Source organism: Corvus cornix, chromosome 3 (genome assembly GCF_000738735.6).
Source record: "Corvus cornix cornix isolate S_Up_H32 chromosome 3, ASM73873v5, whole genome shotgun sequence".
Lineage (NCBI taxonomy): Eukaryota > Metazoa > Chordata > Aves > Passeriformes > Corvidae > Corvus > Corvus cornix.
In genome coordinates this window covers 12,526,936-12,550,989 of record NC_047056.1, presented here as the reverse complement: position 1 = coordinate 12,550,989, position 24,054 = coordinate 12,526,936, and the positions used below count along the sequence as shown (strand labels likewise).

General features: G+C 42.2%; 1 protein-coding gene across 3 annotated transcripts in view; it reads left to right on the top strand.

Moving 5' to 3' along the window:
* The window catches only part of TP53BP2 (tumor protein p53 binding protein 2), a 52,511-nt gene that overhangs the window by 16,561 nt on the left and 11,896 nt on the right, over positions 1–24,054 (top strand). For all 3 annotated transcript variants that reach the window (XM_039568374.1, XM_010393456.4, XM_019282378.3), the window contains exons 2-12: positions 3,363–3,510; positions 9,023–9,136; positions 10,619–10,698; positions 14,858–14,959; positions 17,412–17,586; positions 18,959–19,140; positions 19,510–19,674; positions 20,084–20,321; positions 22,026–22,154; positions 22,563–22,699; positions 23,466–23,955. In XM_039568374.1, the coding sequence (XP_039424308.1) occupies positions 3,363–3,510; positions 9,023–9,136; positions 10,619–10,698; positions 14,858–14,959; positions 17,412–17,586; positions 18,959–19,140; positions 19,510–19,674; positions 20,084–20,321; positions 22,026–22,154; positions 22,563–22,699; positions 23,466–23,955 (1,960 nt within the window). The remainder of the gene's footprint in view (positions 1–3,362; positions 3,511–9,022; positions 9,137–10,618; positions 10,699–14,857; positions 14,960–17,411; positions 17,587–18,958; positions 19,141–19,509; positions 19,675–20,083; positions 20,322–22,025; positions 22,155–22,562; positions 22,700–23,465; positions 23,956–24,054) is intronic.

Below are 24,054 nucleotides of genomic sequence, written 5' to 3'. Positions count from 1 at the left end.
AGGGGAAAAAACCCTGATCCAAGGCTATATGGAACTGTCAGATATTTTAGTATTTGCTTTCATGACATCTTTGAACAAAGTACAAGGTCTGACTGGGATGTCTTCCTTTCGTTTTTTAAATCAAGTCCTTCATTTATGCCTAGTTTGAAACTGAATTTTTGCATATTGGTTTTTTGTTTTTTCCCTTTGAAATTGCTGGATGTTTGTATACAGCTGTTTTATCATCTTCAATTTCAGGGAGGAGCAAGTGACTGGTTTGTTCTCTAACTGGGTGTAAGATTCCAGCTTCTGAACAAGGTGTCATGAGAGTACTCTTTTCCTTTGTTTCTTGTTGCCACACAGCAATAAAACAGAGATATAAACTAACTGGTAGGGTGGTTAATGAATTTTGAACCATTCCCAGGGGAAGCACGAGTCCTTGGGATCCCAGTGCAAGGTGGTGCAAGCCACAGCAGCCACCAAGGGTGACAAGCAGCACCAAGAAGCCACAGTAGGCTTTTGGTTCACATCGGTTTCTTTACTTTTCCCACTCCTGTCTGGGAAGAGACATCTCTGTGATGGATACTCTCTGGTTGGAGCTTGCCCTAGGCTCCAGTGTGTCCAGGTGGGAAGCAGGGTACCTCAGGAGGCCTTGCAGGTGAGTAGGCAGTGGTGATAAATGTGACTGCCCATTCAGCAAGAGCAGAGCACAACAACTTAGAGAACTTGATCATCTCAGCATTGTCCCTGGAGCTAAAGGGAAGCAGGATGAGATAACATCAGTATCATAACATTTTAGTTGCTTTAGATTCTAAGGACTTTGAGGTATGTTTTTATGGAATTTGCAGTTTGGTTGGTTTTTCTTTCCTTAGTTCCTAGAATATGTGGGATAGAGGTAAGGCAGACACTCCCAACTCCCAGAAATGGCCCCCACACAGCAGGTTTGAGTGCTCTTGGCTTAATGTATTAGTAATTATCCTGAGCATTGTGGATAGAAATGGCAACTCGTGATCCTTCCTGTGTAGTTGTCTGTATTGCTAAATCCTAAGGATTAACCACTGGATATAGACAGGCACACTGAAGGGTGAACAGCCGTGCTAGGGTCAAATTAGGTCTGCTTTGTGTGTAATGCCATGGTCTTTATAATTTTCTCTTAATTCCCATCTGTGAGCTCATCTTTTAAATTAACACGTTATTGCAGACACACAGCCTGTGTGATTTGGTGATGTTCGAATACAAGGTAGTACAGCATTGTTTGTGAAGGGTTGATGTGTTTTACACACCTGTATAACCCTCCTCTAAAGCTATTGGGGAGCTTCTTTTGCATTTTATACTCTTCTGCCCCAGTAATTGTGATTAAGAGATATTCTTACCTGGCTGCACCTGACATCCTTCACTGCCAAACTCCTCTAGGGGAGTCAGAGACACTGCATCTGAAAGGTGGCACGTTCTGTGGCAAAAGTTTAAAGCCAAGTGTCAGAGTTCCTGCTTGGAAAGCTTTGTGTCATAATTTAGCTCAATACCTCCTTATGCTGTAGACAGCAGAACAGTTGTGCCCATCTTCACTATTTAATAAGTGTGTGGTAAACTGATCCTACCTACCTTCACATTCTCCTAGTTTGCCTCCTTATAAGCTCCAAGTTTGGCTTTTTTGTTTGGTTTTCTTGTTGATTTTTTGTGGCTTTTTGCCCTCCCATAAAGTGACAAGGAATTGGTTGGGGCAATGTAGCCATCAGGCAGTTTTGAGCGTGTTTTCAGCAGGCTTCTTCCTCTCTGTGAATATTTGTAGAAGGTGTTCAGGAATTTATCAGAAGCCCTTGTCTTGGGGAGCTGGGCAAAACCAGAGGTCAGAAATTCTGTGCTCTTGATGCAGGGCCAGGGCTCAAAAAACTGTTTGCAAGTGTTTATACTGCCACAAGTGGGCCAAATACTTGCACTCTGTGTAACAAGACCTGCAGAGTCTGGAGTGCTTTTGTCAAAGTTTTTAAAAGAGTAAAGGCAGCCTCTCACATAGGGGTGAAGGGGATCTTAGCACTCAGAAGAGCCCTGGAAAGGCTTTGGAGACATCAGGAATGTGCACGATTGTATTCTGTGAGAATCCCCAATAGAGGATTCCTAAAGCTGTGAAACAGACGGGGCTAAATTTCACTTTGCATAAAAATCTCTTATTCCATAGTATTTACACAAAATCACAGAAATAGTGCTTGTGGTAATGGTTTTGTTGTTTTAAAAATTATTTAGATTTATTTAGAAGGTTATTGATACCTTTCTCCCCATGTTTGATTTGGCCTCCTTTTCCTTCTTTTTGATCTTTTGAACTGTTACGCCTAAGAATGTATACCCCTTTCATCCTCTAAAAATGACAGGCAAGGATTTGTCTTTTCTTGAGAAAACATCTTTTCCATCTGTATGAAAAATCCTGAATTGTATAAGTTGCTGTTGCTTGAAATGCTTAGTGGAGTAATTGCTTTCTGGAGATATTTGACTGATTTTTGTGTTGATGGAAGCTGTGTGACTAACAGCCAGTTGAGACTGATGTTGAGAATAGGCCTCAAGAGAATTGACATTAATTTTTAGCTAGCAGCTAAACTTTGATAGCAGTTTAATATTAATAGCATGTAGTGAGATGGTGCTTAGAGGGAGTAATCATCAACGTTTTCTATCAAATATGGCAACTAATTTTTTAGAGTGCTCGTTTAGTAGTTGTGGCAGGAAAGACGTGAGCAAGAACAACATCTGTCTGTGTGGTGTGTTTAAACAGAAAAACCAAAGATCAAGGATCCTTCTCCAGCTGTGAAGAGGAAGCCAAGTAAAATATCCTTGGTTTCCTGGGAATGGGGCTTAAGGGGGACCTTGTATTCAGGCTGTAAGACTAAGGGCACAGCAAGTTGACTTGTGTTTCTAGGACCCTTCCCATGAAATACATTACAGAAATGCAAACTGTTTCCACTTGACTGCCTATGTAGTAAGCTCTGGTCTTTTTTTTATACCCTATGTAATTACCATTGTTTTTCACTACTGCTGAACTCTGGATGACTGTTTCTCCTGCTGTGTAAAATGATTGCAGTGTATGTACACACAGTAAGGTGGGAGGAGTTCTGACACATCACCTGAAGAGAGAAGGAAGGAGCATCAGGTCCAGATTTAAAACCGAGTAATCCTCCAGCAGTGTAATTTAGTTGAGCAGGGGATTATTCCTGTAGTGTCTCTCTGGCTTATACCTTAAAGAAATTTGGGGTTGTTTTGAAAATTGTACCCACTGTAGTTGATAAAAAGTTATCTATGTTGGAAAGAATGCATGTAATGAGCAGGTTGTGACTCCAAGGTGCAGTCTGCCTTTGTGTTGGAAAGTAACCATGTGCTGTTGCCTTTGTCTTTTGCAGATGTTTCTGACCGTGTACCTCAGTAACAACGAGCAGCACTTCACTGAGGTGCCAGTCACCCCCGAGACAACCTGCAGAGATGTGGTGGAGCTGTGCAAGGAGCCTGGGGAGAGCGAGTGCCACCTGGCTGAGGTGTGGTGTGGCTCAGGTAGGTCAGGCTGGCAGCTGGTGAATTCCTGGGCATTCTCTGCTCCTGAGAAGGTAGTACATGGAGACCTGACAGATGTGATGCTGTCCCAGAGAGTTTCTGCATTTCCATTTCATTGACTTCTTCATCAGACTGGCTGTGATAACACACCTGCAAGAAGGCTCACACATGCAAAACTGAGTTAAGCAAAGGAGGGGGACTCAAGCATGCAGATGTTCTTGTCTGCGCAGCCCATGAGTCTCTGATGGGTGTGAGAGAGTTGTTTCCTCTACCTCCTCTTCTCCAGCAGCTTGTGTGGAGGTTTTGAAGTACTAAGTGTTGGTAGTTCTCTGATCAGGTGAGAGTGATTTTCTTTTTTTTTTTTTTTTTTTCAACCCCACAGCCATTTTCACCTGCAGTGGCAAAATAAAGCTTCCTTTTCCTGATGGCACCTTCAGTGTTACCAACTGCATTAAGTGTGCACGAGGAGGAGTGTGTTAGCAGGAGTAGTGGGAGCTACCTGATATGCAGTGCTCTAAAGAAAGTGGGTGACAGGGAGGATGTAGAAGCTACTTTTGACTGTCCTTCCAAGCCTGTAGGAAAGGGGGTTGTGCATGTGGCTTGTTGTAACTTTTTTTCTTTTTCCACGTTCTTCTAATCTTGGGAGCTCAAATCTCCCTAAATTGCCATGCTCCACTGGAACTGGAGAATATGTCAACAAATAAAACCTAAAATATTACTAATGTCTCATGGCTTAAATGGGAAAGGGCTCTGGACTATCCCCTGTCTCCATGGTGGTCATTAGGCACTGGTAGCCACCCAGGCATAAGATAGATGAATTCCTGACAGGATTTTAAGTCATGAAAAATAATTATGTCTGAGCCAACTTTTTTGAGATGCTTCAACAAGATTATAAAGGAATCAGATGATTAGGGCTTATATTTCTTCCTCTGCTGTTAGCTCAGGCTCACATCTGTTCAAAGAAGTCTTTGGTGAGATGGATGTTTGTTTAATGGTATGAGATACCTGAGTTATCTCTTGATATTTACTTGCTTCTGACAGAGATGTAATGTTTCTGATATTTCTAAGTCTAAAAAATGGAACAGTTTTTTTTTTTCCTTAGGAGGTAAAGAAGCTTTGCTTCATAAATGATAGTAAAATCACCAATTCATCATGGAAAGAGATCTAGGAATATATTTTAATTGTACATGTTTGTCTAAATCAACACAATACTGAAGTATACAGTGAAAGACAAGTAAAATAAAGGTTTAGGTAAAACTACTGAATTTATAGTTAGTCTTAGTGCCCACACCCTGTTAAAGAGCACAAGTGGTTTTGGTGAGGGACAGGGTTCTCCTTTGGTACTGAAGTTGGAGCTGTGCTAGAGTGGGCAGTTCCTCTCTTGTTTCCTGAACCTGGATTCTTGCTTGGCTTTTGAGATGGTGATGTAGAGAACACTGGAAAGGGCAGTGAGATTGTCCTGAAATCAAAGGAGAGCACCTATAGTAAGAGGCAAGTGAAGTCTGTTAGTACTTAGTGTCCAAATGTTCTTGTTAAGCTGAAAAGTGAACTTTTGTGTGAGTGGGACCATATAGTGTGTGGTGTTTTATTCATATGATCAAGTTATCAGCCTCTCTGCTAGTCAAGGAGATGTAAGAAAATCGGATACAGAAGCATGAAGCGAAGCAGAGAACTTTTTCTGAGATTAGTCTTTGCAAAGACGTCATGAGACACACAAGAACAGATATCTAATGCTGCTTGGACAGCTGTTATAGGACAAAAAATGTTGCTTCCATTTTCACAGTGAAAACCTTGACAAGATCATTGAGCCCAACCTTTGACTGAATACCACCATGCTAACTAGACCATGGCACCAAGTGCTATGTCCAGTTTCTTGAATATTTCCAGGGCTGGTGACTCCACCACCTCCCTGGGCAGCCTGTGTGGAGGTTCTGAAGTCCTAAGTGTTGGTAGGTGAGAATGTTTTTTTGTTTTTTTTTCAACCCCACAGCCATTTTCACCTGCAGTGGCAAGATAAAGCTTCCTTTTTCTCCTTGACAAAGAACCAACCTTTCAGTGAAGAAATTCTTCTGGTGTCCAACCTGAACCTCCCCTGGTGCAGTTTGAGGCCATTTCCTTTTGTGTCACTGGTTGCCTGGGAGAAAAGACCAACCCCCACCTGGCTACTCCCTCCTTTCAGGGAGTTGTAGAGAGTGATAAGGTCACCCCTGAGCCTCCTTTGCTCCAGGCTAAACACTCCCAGCTCCCTCAACAGCTCCTCACAGGACTTGTGCTCCAGCCCTTTCTCCAGCTCCATTGCCCTTCTCTGGACGTGCTGCAGCCCCTCAGTGTCTGTCTTGCAGTGAGGGGCCCAGAGCTGGACACAGCCTTTGAGGTGTGGCCTCCCCAGTGCTGAGTACAGGGGGACAATCACTGTCCTGCTCCCGCTGGCCTCATTATTGCTGATGCAGGCCAGGATGTCATTGGCCTGCTTGGACACGCTGGCTCATGTTCAGCTGCTGTTGACCAGCACCCCCAGGTCCTTTTCCACTGGGCAGCTTTCCAGCCACTCTGCCCACAGCCAGTAGCACTGTTTGGGGTTGTTGTGACCCAAGGGCAGGGCTCGGCAGTTTGCCTTACTGAAGTTTCAAATACCGTTCCCAATTGTACTTGTTAACAAAAAATGCAGTTGTCTCAAATCAATAACATTGGAAGACTTGAGTACTGGATTGTGCATGTTGCTTTGAATAAAAGATGTCTTAAGCATCTGTGTAGCATCCAGTAATGAGCATTTGCAAGATATGTTTTCACATATATTTTGGATTTTTTTTTTGGTGAGGGGAGGAGGCAGCGGGGGAGAGAAATACTTTATTTTGCTAATCTCATTTTAGATGTCAGCAAAGTTTTCTATCTTGTTCTGCCAGGATTAGCCATGACTTCTGCTTTGTTTGCATATTACACTGAACAAATGAAACTGGTTTAAAACAAACATGGTGCAGAACAGCTAACCTCTGGGGGTAGAAACAAAAGACTTGTGTTGGAAAATGACTTCTAAGACGTCAGTTATTGGGATCCTTTTTACATAGCTTGTTTCTTTCTTTTTCTGACACTTGCTCAGGAATTTTAGCTTCTATTGTCAGACCTTATTAAGCCTACTTTGAAAGATTGCTGCAAGTGTGCTTGAGGCACTCTGTTCCCTGAAGGGAGGCAAGTTTACTACTCTCCCTGTGCTCCCAGTTTTGTATGAAATTTGGTGAATATCAGGGCAAAGCTTTTTGACCTTCCTATTATTGTCAGAATTCTGCTAGGCAGCTACCTTTCCTGCTGTGGAAAGCAGTCAAAAGGGGTGTGTGTATAAAGATCTCCCTTTTTTTTTTTTTTTTTTTCTTTATGAGACAGGTGGGGGGCAAAAAAAAAAGAAAATGACTGTCCATTCTTCTTGAGCTTTCAAATGTACATTTGTTTGGTATTTGAAAATCTCTTTGACCTTCCTTTGAAGCCAATGAGTGGTATTGACAGAATCCTCCTGTAAAGGGCATCTCCCTTGATTATAGAGTTTCAGCTGAGGTATTGCTGAGCTGCTAGAAATCTGCCTCATAAGCCTGCTATATACCCTTTAAGACAAAAATCTGGCAGTGGTACTGATGATTTTTTTGTTTGTTTGTTTTTGCCTTTTTTTTCTTGAATTAAGGTTTAGCTGATGAGGAGTGTTTTTTGCTGTCTAGACAAGTAACTGCCAAGAGACTGCTTTTTCTGTAACAGTGACCTACTTGCTTATTCTGTAAAGCTAATCTCTTCTGACAGTGACTCCAGAAATTTTCCTTCCTAGATTGCTTGAGCACAGCTGCAGCACTTTCATTTAAAGAAACACTTTTATGTTGAAAAGAGCTTTTCACATACTGGAAACATGTTAGCAGCTCATTTTTTTAATGAAACTGAAAACATTTATACTTAATGCCAACAATTTTTCCTGCTGAAAACATTATTTCATATTAAGATAGTGACTTTTTGAAAGACTCCATTGACTATGAATGAACTACTCTGATTTAGTTTTTCTTTTTTTCCCCCCCTCCCCTTGCTTAAATAATGAAAGGAAACCGCCAACAAAAGCAATGTCAGAAAAAATGAAACTGGTGCAAAAACGGTGGTATTTAATTTCATTCTTTGTCTGCTTGTCTTATTTCTCAGGCCAGGAACAAGATCTAATGTTTGTCTCCATCCAGCACAAATGGGTTCAATGTGATCATGAGCCCCAGTGCTGTTAGAGGATACTGTGACAGTATCCTGACTACGTAAATTCACTGCTATGATATATTGACCACACTGTTGCCATCACATTTAAAATAGGCAGAAATATTTATGGTAAAATGTCTAGAATAACAAAAGAAACTGCTTTTATGTAAAGATCTGGCAGCCAATAAGCAATTCTGGTTGTATTCTGGCTATGTGCCTGGCTGTGATGTATGTAAATTTTTAAAGAAAGGTAATAAAGAAAGGGAGGAGTACTGGTAAATGAAGTTGGTAGATGTAGACTCACACTGCCTTTTTCTATTATCAAAAGGCAGTAAGTAAGGCTTAAAAATTAGATATATGACTGAATCCTGAGCTTGGGAATAAGAGCAGGAAAAGAAACTCAGTGGAACTTGTGCATGTAACTTTTTCATCTCAGTTATTTGAAAGGAAATGGCAAGTTCTTACTGGGCTCACTTTTCACTGTCTGATCCTTTTTTTTACTTTGAGCTGTGAATCCAAAGTAGTTCAGCTTTTCAAGGTTTATCAGAAATAGGGCTTTCAAAATGCATCTCCTCTGAACTTCATGAAATTTGCTGTCCAAGACAATGAGCTGAATCAATGTCTGACAGGAGCTGTGGGAGAACAGTTGAAGTGACAGGAGCTGTGCTGGCATGCTGAGGATCAGGCCCGCTGGGTACTGCCAAGGAGCCTCTTCAGGGTGTTGAGTGCTTCTGCCTGAGCTTGAATGCAAGGGCTGCCATCCAGCGTTAAGAGAATTCCTCTTCCCTGGGAGTTTATCTTTGCATCTCTCTTCATTCTCGTTGGAATTAGGAAGTCCCTGTAGGAATCGTGGCAGCAGTGCCCTTGAGGAGAGGGTGGGAATGGCTAAGGAATAAGTTTGTGTGAGGTGCCACAGAAGAGGCGTGAAAGGTACAGCAGCACATGCTGAGGTGGTGAGTGGGTAAGGTGATTTGCACGTACAAAATGAAGGCACTAGAACTGATAGCTCTGAATTCCCGGTTTGTTTTCCCTTGGGCTGCAGCAGTGCCTCAGCTTTTCCCTTCAGGGGTGGACTTTTCCAGGGCTGCTTTTCAGAGGTGTTGGTTTAGTTTCAGAAGCAAGGAGCAATGCAGTGGCTTCTTAAGGGAAAAGTAGAACTGCCTTGGGTGAGGGCAAGGGTTATGTGCACTTGCTACACCTGTGTACTAGCAAGTGTTCAGGTGAAAGGTGATATTTTTGGTGTGGTATGTGCCCAAGCTGCGGTGGGATGTAGCAGTTAACTGTTTTTGTACCTTTTCAGAACGTCCCATAGCTGATAATGAACGGATGCTGGATATTCTGCAGAGGTTTGGAATGCAGAGGGGCGAGGTGCGTTTCTTTCTCCGGCATGAACGCTCTCCCTGCCGGGAAGCAGGTATGTGTTGATCTCAGCTGGTTCATTTGTTCAAGTTCTGTTTCATTCTTCAAGGTTAAGGAAACAGCTTGTGTGTGTTACTTACTGATGTTCATAGCCAGTAGGTGTTGCAGCCCTTTTTGTCTGACCGTTGGCTAATTTTTGTAAAAGCCTCATCTTCCCTTGCCATATCTGGGAATAGAAAATCCAAATTGAAATTTCTGCAGGTTTTCTAGAGCTGGTTATCACCAAAGCACCTTAAGGGCGTACTGTGTTAAATATATTTTCTGCAGCAAAATATCTAGAGATCTGTGGTGGTGATCTCTTCTTTTAAATATAGTAAGCAGACTGTTGCCCAGTAATGTAATCTGTGATTTGGGCTCAGGGTTATTCACCTGGATAATACTTTACCAGGGTGGTAAACTTAGCATACTTGGCAAAGAGTTCTTTAAAGTTTCTCTTACACACTTCTGTTAGTTTCAGGAATAGCATTAAATGAACTGCCTGGTCAAGTTCTCTGAGAATATAATTTTCATTGTAAATTTGAATGTGAAACGTGTAAAGGAAATTACTTTCTGCTTTTCAAGGGTTTTCTGTGCATCCCACCCTCATCTCTTCATTAGAATCTTTAAGACTTTTACCTTTTAAATCAGTCTACTGGATTCTTCTTCCTCCACTTTTTCTGTTTTCATCCTTGATAATCTTCCTCAGTGTTAGAAATACTGCATTTGTTAAGTGGCATTGTACCCAGCATATTTTAGATGGCTAAGTGTATCTTGATATTTGAAATGCATACTGGTGATAGAATGAGTCCATGAAAAGCTAAAGCTGTGCTGTTTCTACCTGCTAAGGATCTTACAGAGCAGTTCAGTTGTCATGATGTATTTTTTCAAGTCCAGGGTGCCTGTAGTATTAGGATTATTGTCATTTTATTTGCCACAGCATTGCCAAGCAATGTATTCGAGCTCTGCAGTTAGTCTCACAGAAATATGGTCTTGAAATAGGAATCAAAAGGGCAAGAAGGTAACAGGACATGTCTTTGTCCTGTAGTACACCTGAGTTCTACAGGGAAATCAGTGAGCTTGGTATTGGGCATCTGAACACCATTTGCACATAATTTGATGGGAATAAAGTAGGATTCTAGTTAAGTAGCATCTTTACTGACACAATGACTGCCAGGAAGAAGGAAAAAATGTGCTTTTAAACTGTGTCTTTATAATGCACATTTACTAGCAGCTGACTGCCTGTTGACCACAGGATAAATGCTGGAGCAGTCTACTACTGTCAAGCTGTTTTTGTTTGTCTGGTTTTTTTGAACAGAATTTTTGAGAAAATGTGTTGTGTCATCAGTTAGATTCATCTTATGTGGTAAACACATAAGAACAGGTGTTCAGATTCTACACCATAATGACTGTTCTGATTCTCTTTTTGTATTGAATGCTATGTCTAAAAAGATAAGAAAAATCTTCTATTACTTTACCATCTTTGACAATTTCTTTCTAGGGACTGGACAAAGGTCACAAGATCCAGCCTTCAAAAGAAATGGTGTGAAAGTGCCTGGAGATCGAAGAATAGAGAATGGAGTAAGTGCTTGGTGCAGTGGCCAGTTGGGTTGGGTCTGGCTGAGCTGGAGTTCATTTTCCCACAGCAGCCCTCACAGTGCTGTGCTTTGCACTGGCAGCCAGAGGAGTGCTGATAACACTCCAGAGTTTTGGCTCCTGCTGAGCAGGGCTGGCACAGCATCAGTGCTGTCACAACATTCCCCCCACATCAAGGGGCTGGGAGTGGGCAAGGTCCTGGGAGGGGACACAGCTAGACCAGCTGACCCAAAGTAACCAAAGGGATATTCCATGGCATATGACATCAGCTGAGATATAAAGGCCAAGGGAAGGAGGAGGAACAGGGGAACATTCGTTTTTTTACAATGTTTGTCTTCTGGAGCAACCGCTCCACATGCTGAAGCCCTGCTTCCCAGGAATTAGCTGGACATCGCTCTCTGATGGGTAGAGAATAAATTATTTTCTGTCCTTGCTTGCTTGCACAAACTTTTTTGCCTTTGCTTTAGTAAACTGCCTTTTCTCAACCTAGGAGTTGTTTTCCATCTTATTCTCTCTGCCCTGTCCTGCTGGGAAGGGGAGTGATAGAGCAGCTTGGTGGGTACCTGGCATCTAGCCAAGGTCAATCAACCATGGTCCTTCTTGGTCCCTGAACAGGGGTGAGACAAAGGCATATATGTGTATATATATATATTTTTTTTTTTTTTTGCATACCATAGTAAAAAGTAGTTGCCAAGTATCAAATCTCCTGTGTGGGACATGGAGTTTGTCAGCTGCACTGCTTATCTCTTTATTTTGCTGAGTTTGAGAACATACTAATATAAACAATTGCTCTGTGCTTTGCCCTTACACTGATGGCCTTGTTTTGCTGGGGGAGCTGTCTTGTGGGGATGATGAGGGAATAGACCTCCCTCTCCCTGCCTGAGATTGATGTGAATGTTTTTAAAATGCAGGCTCCCACGGTCTTTGCTCATCCTTATATAAGCTGTTTAATACTGTTAATAATATTAACTAATACTGCTGGCACACTGTGGGGTTAGTGGAATCCAGTGTCATCGTGGTGTAAGAGAAAACAAACTTTAAGTGAGGAGGTATTGAGATGTGCTGTGAGGCATCCAGTTCCTGGGTGGCAGGGTGTGGGGAAGGATTTGGACAGATGCCTGGGGTGGTTATCACCTCCCATTGCTTGGAACTTTACACCTGAACCAGTAATCAATCAACCCTGGCAAACTGACATGTCAGCTGATAGAAGGGTGCCTTGCCTACCCCAGTGAAAACCAGCAGCCTCTCACCCTGTACCTGGGGCCTGGCTGTGAGCCACAGTTCAGTACTCGGAGGACTTTAGTTGAGGCAGAAACTCAAACTGTGTTTGAGGACATTATGGCTGAGACAGAGACTTAATAATTGCTCCAGTACTGAAAAAGGAAAAATGGAAATGGATGAAGTAAGCTACAGGTCCATATCATTGGTTGGAAAGGGAGGAAGAAGGAGAATTAGGAGAGTAGGGGGTCAGATAAAGAAGCCAGTCCTTCAACAAAGAAATTGCAAGGAGTGAGACAAATCAAACAGGAGATAGTTACTCGGTCCTTGACCTCATCAGAACTTCAAGACTTGTGAAAAAAATTATGACCACCAACCATATGAGCAGATTTCTGCCTGGCTGCTTCAGTGCTGGGATAATGGGGCTGACAGTCAGCCCTTAGAAGGTCATGAAGCCTGATAGCTGGGATCCATTGTTAGAGATTTGGAAATTGAAAGAGGAATTGGAAAACAGAGTAATTTGCAGTCTCTGGAGATTGGCTCCTCTCAAATGTGAGGGCAAGGTATCCGTTTAAGGAAGATCTTGTAAATTCCCTGGAAAGTGAACCACTGCAGATGAAGGTATCCAGTACTTGAGAGAATTAGCACTGCTGGAAGTCATCTGTAGTGATCTAAAAAGTGACAGTGTCCCTAAAGATCCAGAGGATGTCCCTTGCACCGTGGCCATGTGGAGGAAGGTGGTTCAAAGTGCCCCTGCATCATATTCCAGCATCCTGGTGGCATTGTAGCACCTGCAGATGGATACACCAACTGTAGAGGTGGCATCTTCCAGGCTTTGAAATGTAGAAGAAGCTCTGGGTACTTCCACATCCCTACAGGCCAGCACCCCGCAGCCCAAGAGATCACTCCCCTCCTGGCCTGGTCAGAGGGAAGGGATGCCCCAAGTGCAGGCCACGTAACAAACTCTGGTTCTTTCTGCATGAGCAGTGGGAGGACATGAGGAAGTGGGATGGTGAGCCCACCTCTAAGCTGTAAGCCCGTGTCCCTGAACTGAGAGGGAGGAGAGCTGTTCAGAAGAGGTCACCCAAAAAGGCTGTCAGTGTAGTTGCTGCAGAGAGGCAGGGGGGCAATCAGTGATCTCCTAGACACAGAACAGAAATCGTCTCCTTTAACCCTGGTGAGGGGACTTCTGATCTGGCATCACAAAGGTCAGATAGTGAATACTCTGACCAAGAGCAGGAATAGAGGATCTCTACCTCCAACTAGGCAGAGTAAAGGGATGACAACCACACTGGACTGTGTGGATTCGATGGCCTGGCACATTGGATCCACACAAGTATAAAGCTTCAGTAGATACCTGATGTGTATCAAGGCACAGGAGTGCAGAACCCATCTGGATCTCTGGAGTGACGGGGGATGCCAGGAGTTCTCTATATTTGAGGCTGAGTTGAGTTTAACAGAGGACAAGTGGCAAAAGCATGCCATTGTGACTGGCTCAGAGGCCCCTGGTATACTTGGCATCAGCTACCTCAGGAGAGGGTACTTGAAGGGATCCAGAGGGATACTGATAGGCTTTAGGTGTAGCTACTGTGAATACAGAGAAGATCAGTTATCCACCCTGCCTGGTACTCAGAAGATCCCATCATTGTGGGATTGCTGCAAGTTGAAGAGCAGCAAGTGACAGTTGCTACCAGGACAGTGCACTGACAGCAATATCACACCAACCAAGACTGTGTAATTCCCATCCCTGAACTAATTTGTTGACTGGAGAGCCAAGGAGTGATCAGCAGGACCCACTCACCCTTAACAGCCCCATATGGCCAGTGCAAAAGTCTAAGGGGTCCTTAAGAGATGTTCTGTGGTAACCTGGTACGTTAGAGAGAATTGAATCAGACAGTGGGACTCATTTTCGAAAGAACCTCAAACTCTTGGGCCAAGAAACATGGCATTGAGTGAATATATCATGTCCCTTATGATCTGCAAGCCTCTGGAAGAATTACCATTATAGTGAAAATGGAGGCTTCCCCTCTTTGGAGATACTTGTACAATTCGTACCATGGGAAGAGACTAAGAGACTGTTTTGGAGGGGTTGCTAATGACTGCTCTAAAATAGACACAAAGCCTCTAGCAGTTATCATCCTGGCTTTCAGATTTTTAGGATTGTCACCAGGATCTGTTGGCTGCCATATCTGTGCTTGTACAGGTGATCTCAGAGCAGCAAATGCACCATACTTTCCCTTCTCTACTCCCATCAGAGTTCTTTTCTCATGTTAAAGTAATATTGGGGGTTTTTTCACTTGTGGTTTTATCAGAGATCCCTAACTCCAGATTTCAAGTAGAGACTGGTTCCCGTTTCAGCACTGGATCCATTGTCTATCACTTACATCCACAGTTATGGAACAAGAGTAAGACTGAATCTAGGTTCAGGAAATACCTGAACAGATAACCAGTAACAGTGCTGTCTTTGAGAGTGGTGTTTTCCTTCCTGCCCAACTATATTTAAACTTTCTATTTTCTTCAGCTTATGTGGAAGTGCTTCAAATTGTAGTGATACACCTACGACCACAGATCCATCCTGCCACATGCTGAGCATTCTGGGCTCAGTCAGTCAGAAGCTGATTCATGCTGAGCTGAATTATAAAGGGCTCTGAAATGCCTCTTTAAAATGCTGCTGGGATTTTGCTAGAAACATTAATGTTCCAAGAGGTGTCAGTTTGTGTGAGTTGTTGGATTGGGCTACACATACATATGTGCTTACAATTGTTTATTCTTTTATCATGAGAAGATGCTGTGTCTTTCTAACTATTTTATTGGCTATTCAGTTGTTATTTTTGAAAGACTTACTATACTTTTCTGTGATAGCTCTGTTAAGTGCTAGCCAAATTAAAAATTCTAGACTTAGCATGCTTTGGGTTTTCTTTGACAGGTGAGTGCACCAAGGATGGATATGACACTGTCTGAACTTCAGGAAATGGCATCACGCCAACAGCAACAAATTGAGGCTCAGCAGCAAATGCTGGCTAACAAGGTGAGTTTGGAATTCAATTGTTTACAGCCAGGAACAAAGGTAGTAACAGCCATGTGAAGTGGAGGGAGGATTGGGGAATTGGGGTTTTTTCACCCCTTCTAAACAGAGGGCTTCTTTTCTTTGGCTGCCTGTTTTTAAATTTGAAAGTCAATCTATGCAAATACCCAGTTGTAAAACATATAAATAATGCCAGTGATAGAAGTGACCAATTTAGCCTAATGAAAGGGTAGAGCACATAACACTGATATACTGTCATTCATCCTGGTGGCTCTGTCAGCTCTATTTGTGCTCCATGTGTGGTGACCAGCAATTCACCACTTTGATCACTAAACAATGCTTCTGTCTCTGCTGTCCTGTCATGCTATCTTGCTTTCTCCTGATAAGAGTTTGCCTGGTTTTCTGGGGCAGCTGGCTGGAAAGATATCTTGTATGTGATAGAAGTAACCTAAGACTGTGATTTATAAAACGCTTGCAGAACAGTAACAGAAAAGCTAATGGAAAAACACAGGGTGCTCCTGAATTGTGTAAGGGAAAAAATACTCTGAATGCATCTGCAGAATGGTGGCACAGAGTTCATGTTTTGCTTGAGTGTTGTTGGTACACAGTACTCTTGAAAATATAACAGGAAATTCTGTTTTTGGCAGAGAATTGTTAAATGTGAGCCTGTCCTGAAGAGGGCTCATCTGTCTGGGTGGATGTTCCCATGCATTTCTGAATGTGCTTTGCTGGGGAAAAAGGCTGCTCTGAGGATCTGGTCTCACTGCTTTTCCTCTCTCACGCACCTTTTCTCCCTCTCCTTTTGAGATGAGCTCTGTGTGTCCCTATGTTTAGTATCTTGTTCAGTTCCCTTGGCCCTCAGTAATTGGATCTCAGGGAAGTGCTTCAAATCATGGCTTTCTAATAGTTCTGCAGCACCTGCTAAGTGGTATTTTTTAAATGGCCTGTCAAAACAGCCAATAAAACTTTTTTCTGCTTTATGGTAAGAACAGGTACAGCTATGATGCAGGAAATTGGTCACTCAACCAAGCAAATGAGAGTTTTCACCTGAAATGTAGCAGCACAATTAATACCCATACTGCCTTGTTTAATTTGCCAAAGAATGTTGCCCTCTTCTCAGTTCCAGCTGAGATGTGTTTATATATGAGAAGCCTAAACTTCCACAGCTTCTGTTTCACTCACAGGTGATGGCAGTATACCCTAGTCTTGTAAATAATGCTGTAGTCACGAGAAACAGGAACATTATTTTTACTGTCAAGGGAGTTATACAAGATTAAAAAAGATAAAAATAGGAGTTTTACTCTGGATAGATACCCATTGGATGGGTGTCTGCTGCCTGTGGTTTGAAGAACTGTAGCCCTGTGGGTGTACCACTGCTAGAATTTTTCATTTAAGTGCCTCTCTGGAACAAACCACCTGCTTTTGTAGATGCCTCTTCAGAGTGACTTTCCATTGCCTCCTTCCTGCCTTCTGAAATCAGATGCAATATTAAAAATAGATTCTGAGGGAGGAAAAATACATTTTCTTTTTAGACATGAGCTGTAATAGCTTTTTTTTGTGACATTTTCCTGCGTGGGAGTGACTCTAAAGTAGTGCATGCACTGAGGGTGCTGCCTGGTCCTGGTTTTCTCTGGAAGGCAAGCTCACTTTTTTGCTCTGCCTTTTTTATTCAAAGTGCACAAGAATCCCTGTTTTCTAAATCTGACTGGTGATTTTTTTTTCTTTTGTGGGTTTGTTTTTTTTGGAGAAAGTATGGAGTTCTAATGTTAGTAAGCAGTGGTAGTCTTGGATATTAGTGGGTGCTTGGGAGTCTTAGTAGTAGTTCTACTAAGCAGCTTGGAGCAGTGTGTCATCTCCAGAGCTGGAAGCCGTGTATAATGGCCAGTGATTCAGAGGAATTCTTTGTAGATGATTTAGTGGTCTCATAGTTTCTTGTAGGTCTAAACTACACATGTGCATGTAGAAACTGGTAACACATTATTTTACTCCCTTGGAGAGGCAGAAGGATCCTCTCCACTAAGGTAATATCTGTTGTTTAGATGAGGGCCAGGTCACTGTAAAGGTTTTCCAGTGTCTTGAATTATCTGTTTTGTTATAGTGGTGATCATTATCTGGAGACCAGTGTGTTTTCAGAGGTTTGGGGTGCAGTCATCCTCCTCAAGCAGGTTTTAGCAGAACTAGTAAAAGTACAATTAGTATGAAAAATACCAATAATTTATGGGATACCTTCTATATAAAGAATGTCTAATATTCTCCAGCATGACCTAGTTGTTTAAAATGTGATATATGATAGAGATATGTCAAGTACAAGCAGCATGGAGAAGGTAGAGAGAAAATAGTTCTTAGTACTTGTAACTCAAGAGTGCTGAGTAGTGATTAAATGAAATTAGCAAATGTCTTGGAACATGAATGCTAAAATTTTTCTTAGGCTTCAAAATCCTTATCTTGACTGCAGGAACAGCGCCTGAAATTCCTGAAGCAGCAAGATCAGCGACAGCAACAGCAAGCTGCTGAACAGGAAAAACTGAAGCGATTAAAGGAAATTGCTGAGAATCAAGAAGCCAAACTTAAGAAAGTGAGAGCACTGAAAGGTCATGTGGAGCAAAAAAGACTCAGCAATGGGAAATTAGGTGAGTTGCTGCTTGGGGAAGGTAGCCTGGGATTTTTCATGAAGCGCAGTTCTTGGAACTCAAAAGTTTCTGGTGATTTCAGTGATTCGGAGGAGTTTTTTACAGCATTCCAAGCAGTGTTAATCTTAACAATTTCACGTCTTGTATTTACCAAGAAAACTCATGACTGACCTAGAACAAAATATATTTTCTTACTATATTTTAAAACATCCTGTAAGAGTACCCTGTATTTTGAGCCTAGCATGTCTGCTCTTTAATTACAGTGTAGGTTTTTTCCTTACTTGAATACCTTTGTGCACCACAGTAACTTTTTCCATCCTTGGTGTCAATACCCTACACATTTAGAGTGTTATTTTCTTGGCCTATAACAAAGCTTAGCCAGGTACCCAAGTTGCCTTTTATGCAAGAGGTAATTTGATGGCTGCATATTTCCTTTTTAATTATGTGAATTTGACCAGGTTCTTGCTTGCTTACAGTACTGGTTGGGTGCTTGTAGTTCAGCATGTTGATACAACATCAATATTAAGTCTGAAATAAATATTTATTCTTCTGCTTACCTTTTCATCTTCTCTGTTGTGCAGAACTTGTTATTTCCAGCCTGACTCAACTGAAAATCTGAATGTTGTTTTAGTAGGAAGCATTGTGGTTGACAGATAAAGCAGAAGTGTTTCTCTATGGGTAGAATCCCTTTTCTGTTTGGGTTTTGTCACACAAAATACCAGTTTAAAGGTGTGGAAGGATGGTAGAATAATACAAGATCTTGGAGCATGTGAATCTTGTTTCCCTGCACCATCCCCAGCAGGTCTGATTTTGGTACTTGCTTGAGTTTTTACTGATTCCTTAAATTTTCTTCTATAATAGAACAGTTTCAGCAGTGGGAGCAGCTGATGACAGATGTTTGTAATAGACCCTAAAACGCCCTCTGAGTCTTTGTTTAATGTGACAGCTTGAGTGTTTTGTCACTGAGTTCTTATGACCTAAATTCAGAGTTCTAAGTATCATAAATATGCCTTGTGGTTGAGTGAGTGTCTTCCTGCTGAATTCAGCATTCAGTGCATTTAGGCTTCTTCACATGAATTCAGTCTGGTATTGTGGTTTTGTTTATTTCCATACTTTAGAAAGTAACAAAAAAAAGTTCTCTTTCCCTCCCTGTCAGTGCTCTAAGTAGACCAAATTTCCATAATCATTCTAGTGAGCGTGCATTTGCCAGAGCTCAGAGGAAGAGCTGGTGTGACGGGGCCCATGGGTTTGGCTGAGCAGCCCTGCTCTGGAGGCCAGCAGGGCGCTCTCTGTCTCCTTAAGTGCTGCCTTGGAAGCAGCCCACGCTGGGCTGTTTCTCAGGGCAGCTATTGTGCTCTGCCCTTCTTCGCAGTGGAGGAGATTGAACAGATGAACAGCCTGTTCCAGCAAAAGCAGCGCGAGCTGGTGCTGGCCGTGTCCAAAGTAGAGGAGCTCACCAGGCAACTGGAGATGCTGAAGAACGGCCGGATTGATGGTTACCACGACAACCAGTCGGCTGTAGCTGAGCTTGACCGCCTCTACAAGGAGCTGCAGGTAAAGGGAGGCCAGCCCGTGACCCTCAGCTCTTCCAGGCTAAAACTTGGTTGGGTTGTTTCTTACCTCGTTGCAAAGAAATCCTGTTGCTCCTGTTCCTGCCAGGGCTGTGTGACTGCCTGCATGCTGAGGATGGAGAGTTAGTTGTGCTGGGTTCAAGGTAAAGAGAAGGAGCACCCACTGCCTATACCTTTCCTTTCTGCAAAATCTGGAGACTAACCAGCGTTTTCTCTGGAGGGAAAACATGACTTGACTTTTTAGAAGGCTTTTCTCTTTCCAACAGTTTCCTGTCCCCAATCCTGAAAGTAAATTTGGTTTTTTTTGTTGTTGTTTTCCCCTCCTCCCCCACTGCTTTGTGAATTTATTCAGTTGAGGAACAAACTGAACCAGGAGCAGAATGCCAAGCTGCAGCAACAGAGGGAGTGTTTGAACAAGCGCAACTTGGAGGTGGCAGTCATGGATAAGCGTGTTAATGAGCTGCGCGAGCGTCTGTGGAAGAAAAAGGCAGCTCTGCAGCAGAAAGAGAATGTACCAGTAAGTGTGGGGCATTTAAGAACTGAAACATTAGTTCTGTGTGTTGTCTGTACAGCCTGAAGTAAGAACTTGCTGGGGGGGAAGGTTGTTGAGATGCTAGACTTGTTGTCCTTATCCATATGTAGTGGAAGTCTTGTAGTATTAAAGTCCTTTTCGTGGTACATTAGTGTTAACCTACTTACTCTTTACAGACAAGAAGTCTTACGCTGTCCTGGATTTTTATTTTAGATTTTTTTTTTTGCTATTACTACCTCAGCTTTATAATTCTCAAAGCTTTTCCAAAAAAGCACTTTTGATGTTGGAGTATCATTTGCTACTTGTTTTATCCTTTTTGACTTCTGTTTCAAACTCTGATGAATGGATACTGCAGAATAAAATTCTTTAAATTTTCTTCTTTTTTTTCCCCAAGGTTTCTTCAGATGGGAATTTACCACAGCCAGTGGCTTCTGCTCCAAGTCGAGTGGCAGCTGTAGGTCCTTATATCCAGTCCTCTACTATGCCACGTATTGCTTCCAGACCTGAGCTTTTGGTGAAGCCAGCATTTTCAGATGGGACACAAGCTTTGCAGGTACCTGATGGGCCACTGAAAACACAAACACTGCCCAATATGAGAGCTGGGAACAGTTCACAAGCTAAAGCTCCTGCAGGTAATAGCTTACAATTAGTATTTCTTATCTAGATATGTTTTGTTTTCTTACCTAACAGCTTTGTTCTGATGTTTTGTTTGTTTTGGTTTTTTTAAAGCACAGCTTTATTTGAGGTGTCAGTCTTGCTACTTGCAATTTTTCCTGCACCTGTGAATATATTTTATAAGCACTGAGTTTCTATGATTCAATGTTAAAAATCAGGTAAATCTATTAGTGAGCACTTTGAGTTGTCGTACAGTGTGGAATGTAGGAGGATTTTTCTGTAAAGTAATTACTCTTTTTATTTATTTTGAAGTTCTCCTAAAAACTATACAACAAGTGTGCTTTGAGTTTCTAGAGGCAGTTTTAGTACATACCTGGTAGCAATCTGGTGCCTGGATTTAAAAACTGGTAAAGCCAAATTTTCTGATTGTGCATTTTTGGAAATGACACATGTAAAAGATCAAGCAACATGACAAGAAATTTTACAAAGGAGGCAGTTGCTTGTAGCACAGAAATAGCAGTAAAGTTATTGACTTGCTGATGAGTGAGGTTTGGCCTCTCCTACTTGGAGAGTTAATGGAGATTTGTTGGCTTCTCTCTGTGGCTTTCTCCTATGAGAGTCAGTTCAGTAAGAGAAGTCTGGAGAAACTCTTGAGTGTTGTGGGTATCTCTTCTGTGCTATCCTGGGAGAAGACTCCTTTTTCAGCTGGGAGAGAAGAGAAACACTGATCTTCCCAAAAGCAAGAAATGAAGACTGAGCTTGTAGAATAGTTCTGTTTATTTTCTATCTCACTTCCTCCATCTCCAGTTCTGGCAGGTACTAAAGTAACCATTGCACAAAAGCAGTTCCAAGTGTCTCTTGCCGTATTGGAGAATGGAGGATTGTTTCTTTTTATTTGGTTTGCTGATCCTAAAACTACTGGAGTGGAATTTAAGCTCTAGACTACAGAAAATTTGAATTTTTGCTCGAGCAATGTGTGGTGGTTAGCTATTTGAACTAAAATATCACATCTTATTCTTTAGCATTTGGACAAAAGGACTGCTTTCCTACAGAGACTTTGATACTTTGTCAGAGCAGAACTTTTCTCCTGCTGCTTATTATTACTGTTTGACTTTAACATTACTTCGATTATTTAGAATTTAGTAGAAAGAATTCAGTGAAATATTTAATAGCAGATTGCAAGCATTTTCTTAGTGATTTTTGCAGATCTGGGTGTCTACTCCAATGAATGTGAAGGCCAGCTTTAAAGCAGAACCTGTATGCACATTAAACACACAGATGATTTTTCTACTGTTTTGAATATCACTTGCAGGGTCTGTCTATGCTTTATAGCATCATGTTTTTTCTTTGCACAATATATCTTTTTTATGCTTAACATTGTATCACTTTTAACTTAGCACAGATACTCAAGGAAAGTTTCCTACTAACTGGAAATAATAGAGAAGTTTCTTTTTTGCATGCTAGAAGTGCAGGTGTGTGCTACAACAAAGAGTTTTGCTGCTGCTTTTGGTAGCTGTTCCTGAACTTCATTTGCAATTCTCTTTTTAAAACGAACAAATGAATGAAAATTTGTAATGATAGGTTTTCTGGCAGTTAACCTCTAGGTGATGATGCTTTTACATTGTCTAGACCTGACTCTTACAGAAAAAAAACCCCCTACTTGTAATAAGTCAATAAAAAATACTATTTTAGCGTAATGTGTTCAATTTGTTCTCTCCTAGGTTCTGTGGTCCCCAATACAAAACCTTCCCCATCTGCCCCTGACTGGAGCAGTTCAAATACAGACAATCATATTAGTCAAGGTTCAGCCTTGACTTCAGGAAAAGGAATTGTGACAAGTGAAGGACAAGGTACGTTCTTTTGTGCTTGGCTAATCTTAAAATACGGATATTCTAGTTGATGATATTTCTCTTCTAAATGCTTCAGTAAATAACAGAGAATTCATTTGAAAGCACAAAAAAAAAATCAAAGAACATTGACGTTGCTTTGCTGTGGTGTTGCAGCGTTTTTATGAAGAAAGAACTCAAACCCACAACTCACTTCAGGTGGTGGAGTAAATCCTAGTTCCTTCTTACATGCCCCTGCTGAACTTGCATAATACAGCATTTGGCAGGCCCAGGGGCCCTTGGTGCAGGGGTAGGATGGATGCAAAAAGCATCTCCTGCATACACTGTGGTAAATATTGCACAGAGCAGGACTCTTATCCCTACAGTTGTGCTATCCCTTTTGAAAGTTGTCTCCTCTCTCTTCAACAACAGCTGAAGGAGAAACTTTTTTACGAGACAAAGAGAAGAAGGTGCGTCCGTTCTCCATGTTTGACTCTGTGGACCAGTCTGCTGGGCTGGGCACTCTGAGGAAGAACCAGAGCAGTGAGGATCTCCTGCGGGAAGCACAGGTATGCAAGGAGCCCGGGCTGCTGCTTTCCATCTGCCAGGGCTTACCCACAGCTGTTCTAATGTGGCTGGCAGAAAGCTCTGAAAAGTACTGAGGTCAGCTTTTAAAAGACTGCTTCTGAGGAAAAAAGCCTGTTAGGCTTTTGATGGCAGTTGGTAGCTCCAAATCGTTCTCTGCGGTCACTGTGGTGAGAATCTACATTTTGGCTTAATACATAAGAGCGGCTGTATTACTTTTACTAGTGTGTATGCATATATTTTTTTCCCCCAAAGATACAAAGAGGCATTTGCATGTTGTTTATTTGTTTTTTAAATCATTTACACACTTGTTTCACTCTTTAATGCAGCAGTCTCCTTCATGTGTTTGATAGCAACAAGACTTCCCACCTAAATTTTGGCACAAGGGCAGAGTTTGATCAGGTGGGGGAGAAGTAGCCTGCAACTGGGGATGACAAGTGCTTTGTTGGAGAGCAGCCTCTTGCCAGCCAAGTGTCTCTGACATCTGTAGAGAAATTACTGTGCCCTGCCATTGCTCCTGTTTTAAACATAGCTGTTACAGAAAGAATTAAAGAGAATAGGCTCAAAGTGTATTCAAACAACAGTGGTGACAAAATGTTTCAAGCAGTTTCTTCTTGTTCACAATGATGTTGTAAACATTATTGCAGCAGTAGTACAAATAAGATACTGTGTCATTCTTTGAGGGTCTTTGGTCCTTCACAGCAGCACTCCTAAACCATGAGTAACCTTAATGAAATTTTTTTCTTTCAGACAACCAATAAAAATGTAACCAAGGTGCCACCACCTGTCCCCACTAAACCAAAACAGATAAACTTGCCTTACTTTGGTCAAGCCAGTCATCTGCAACCTGCTGATACAAAGCTGGATGGAAACCTGCAGAAGCTGCCTTTGGCTATTGCTGCTATGGGGAACAAGCAAAAACCAGTGGCACAGCAGCCTTCCCATCCTTCTCAGCAGATACAGCAAAGAATTTCAGTGCCTCCTGCAGGTTCTTCCTCTAGCCAGGATCAAATTCTTCCTTCCTCCAAACAGGAGAGTCCCCCAGCAGCAGCTGTGAGACCTTTTACTCCTCAGCCATCCAAAGAGACTTCACTGCCACCATTTCGAAAGCCTCAAACTGTGGCTGCAAGTTCCATTTACAGCATGTACACCCAACAGCAGACTCCTGGGAAGAACTTCCAGCAGGCAGTGCAGAGTGCTTTGACGAGGGCCCAGACCAGAGGACCGCACTTCCCAAGTGGTAAGCATATGGCTCTCTCCCTCTCTTCTGCCTGATAAACCTCAGATAGATGTTCTTTCCACCTGGGCTGTGAGTACGAAGCTGTTCCTTGGGGAAATT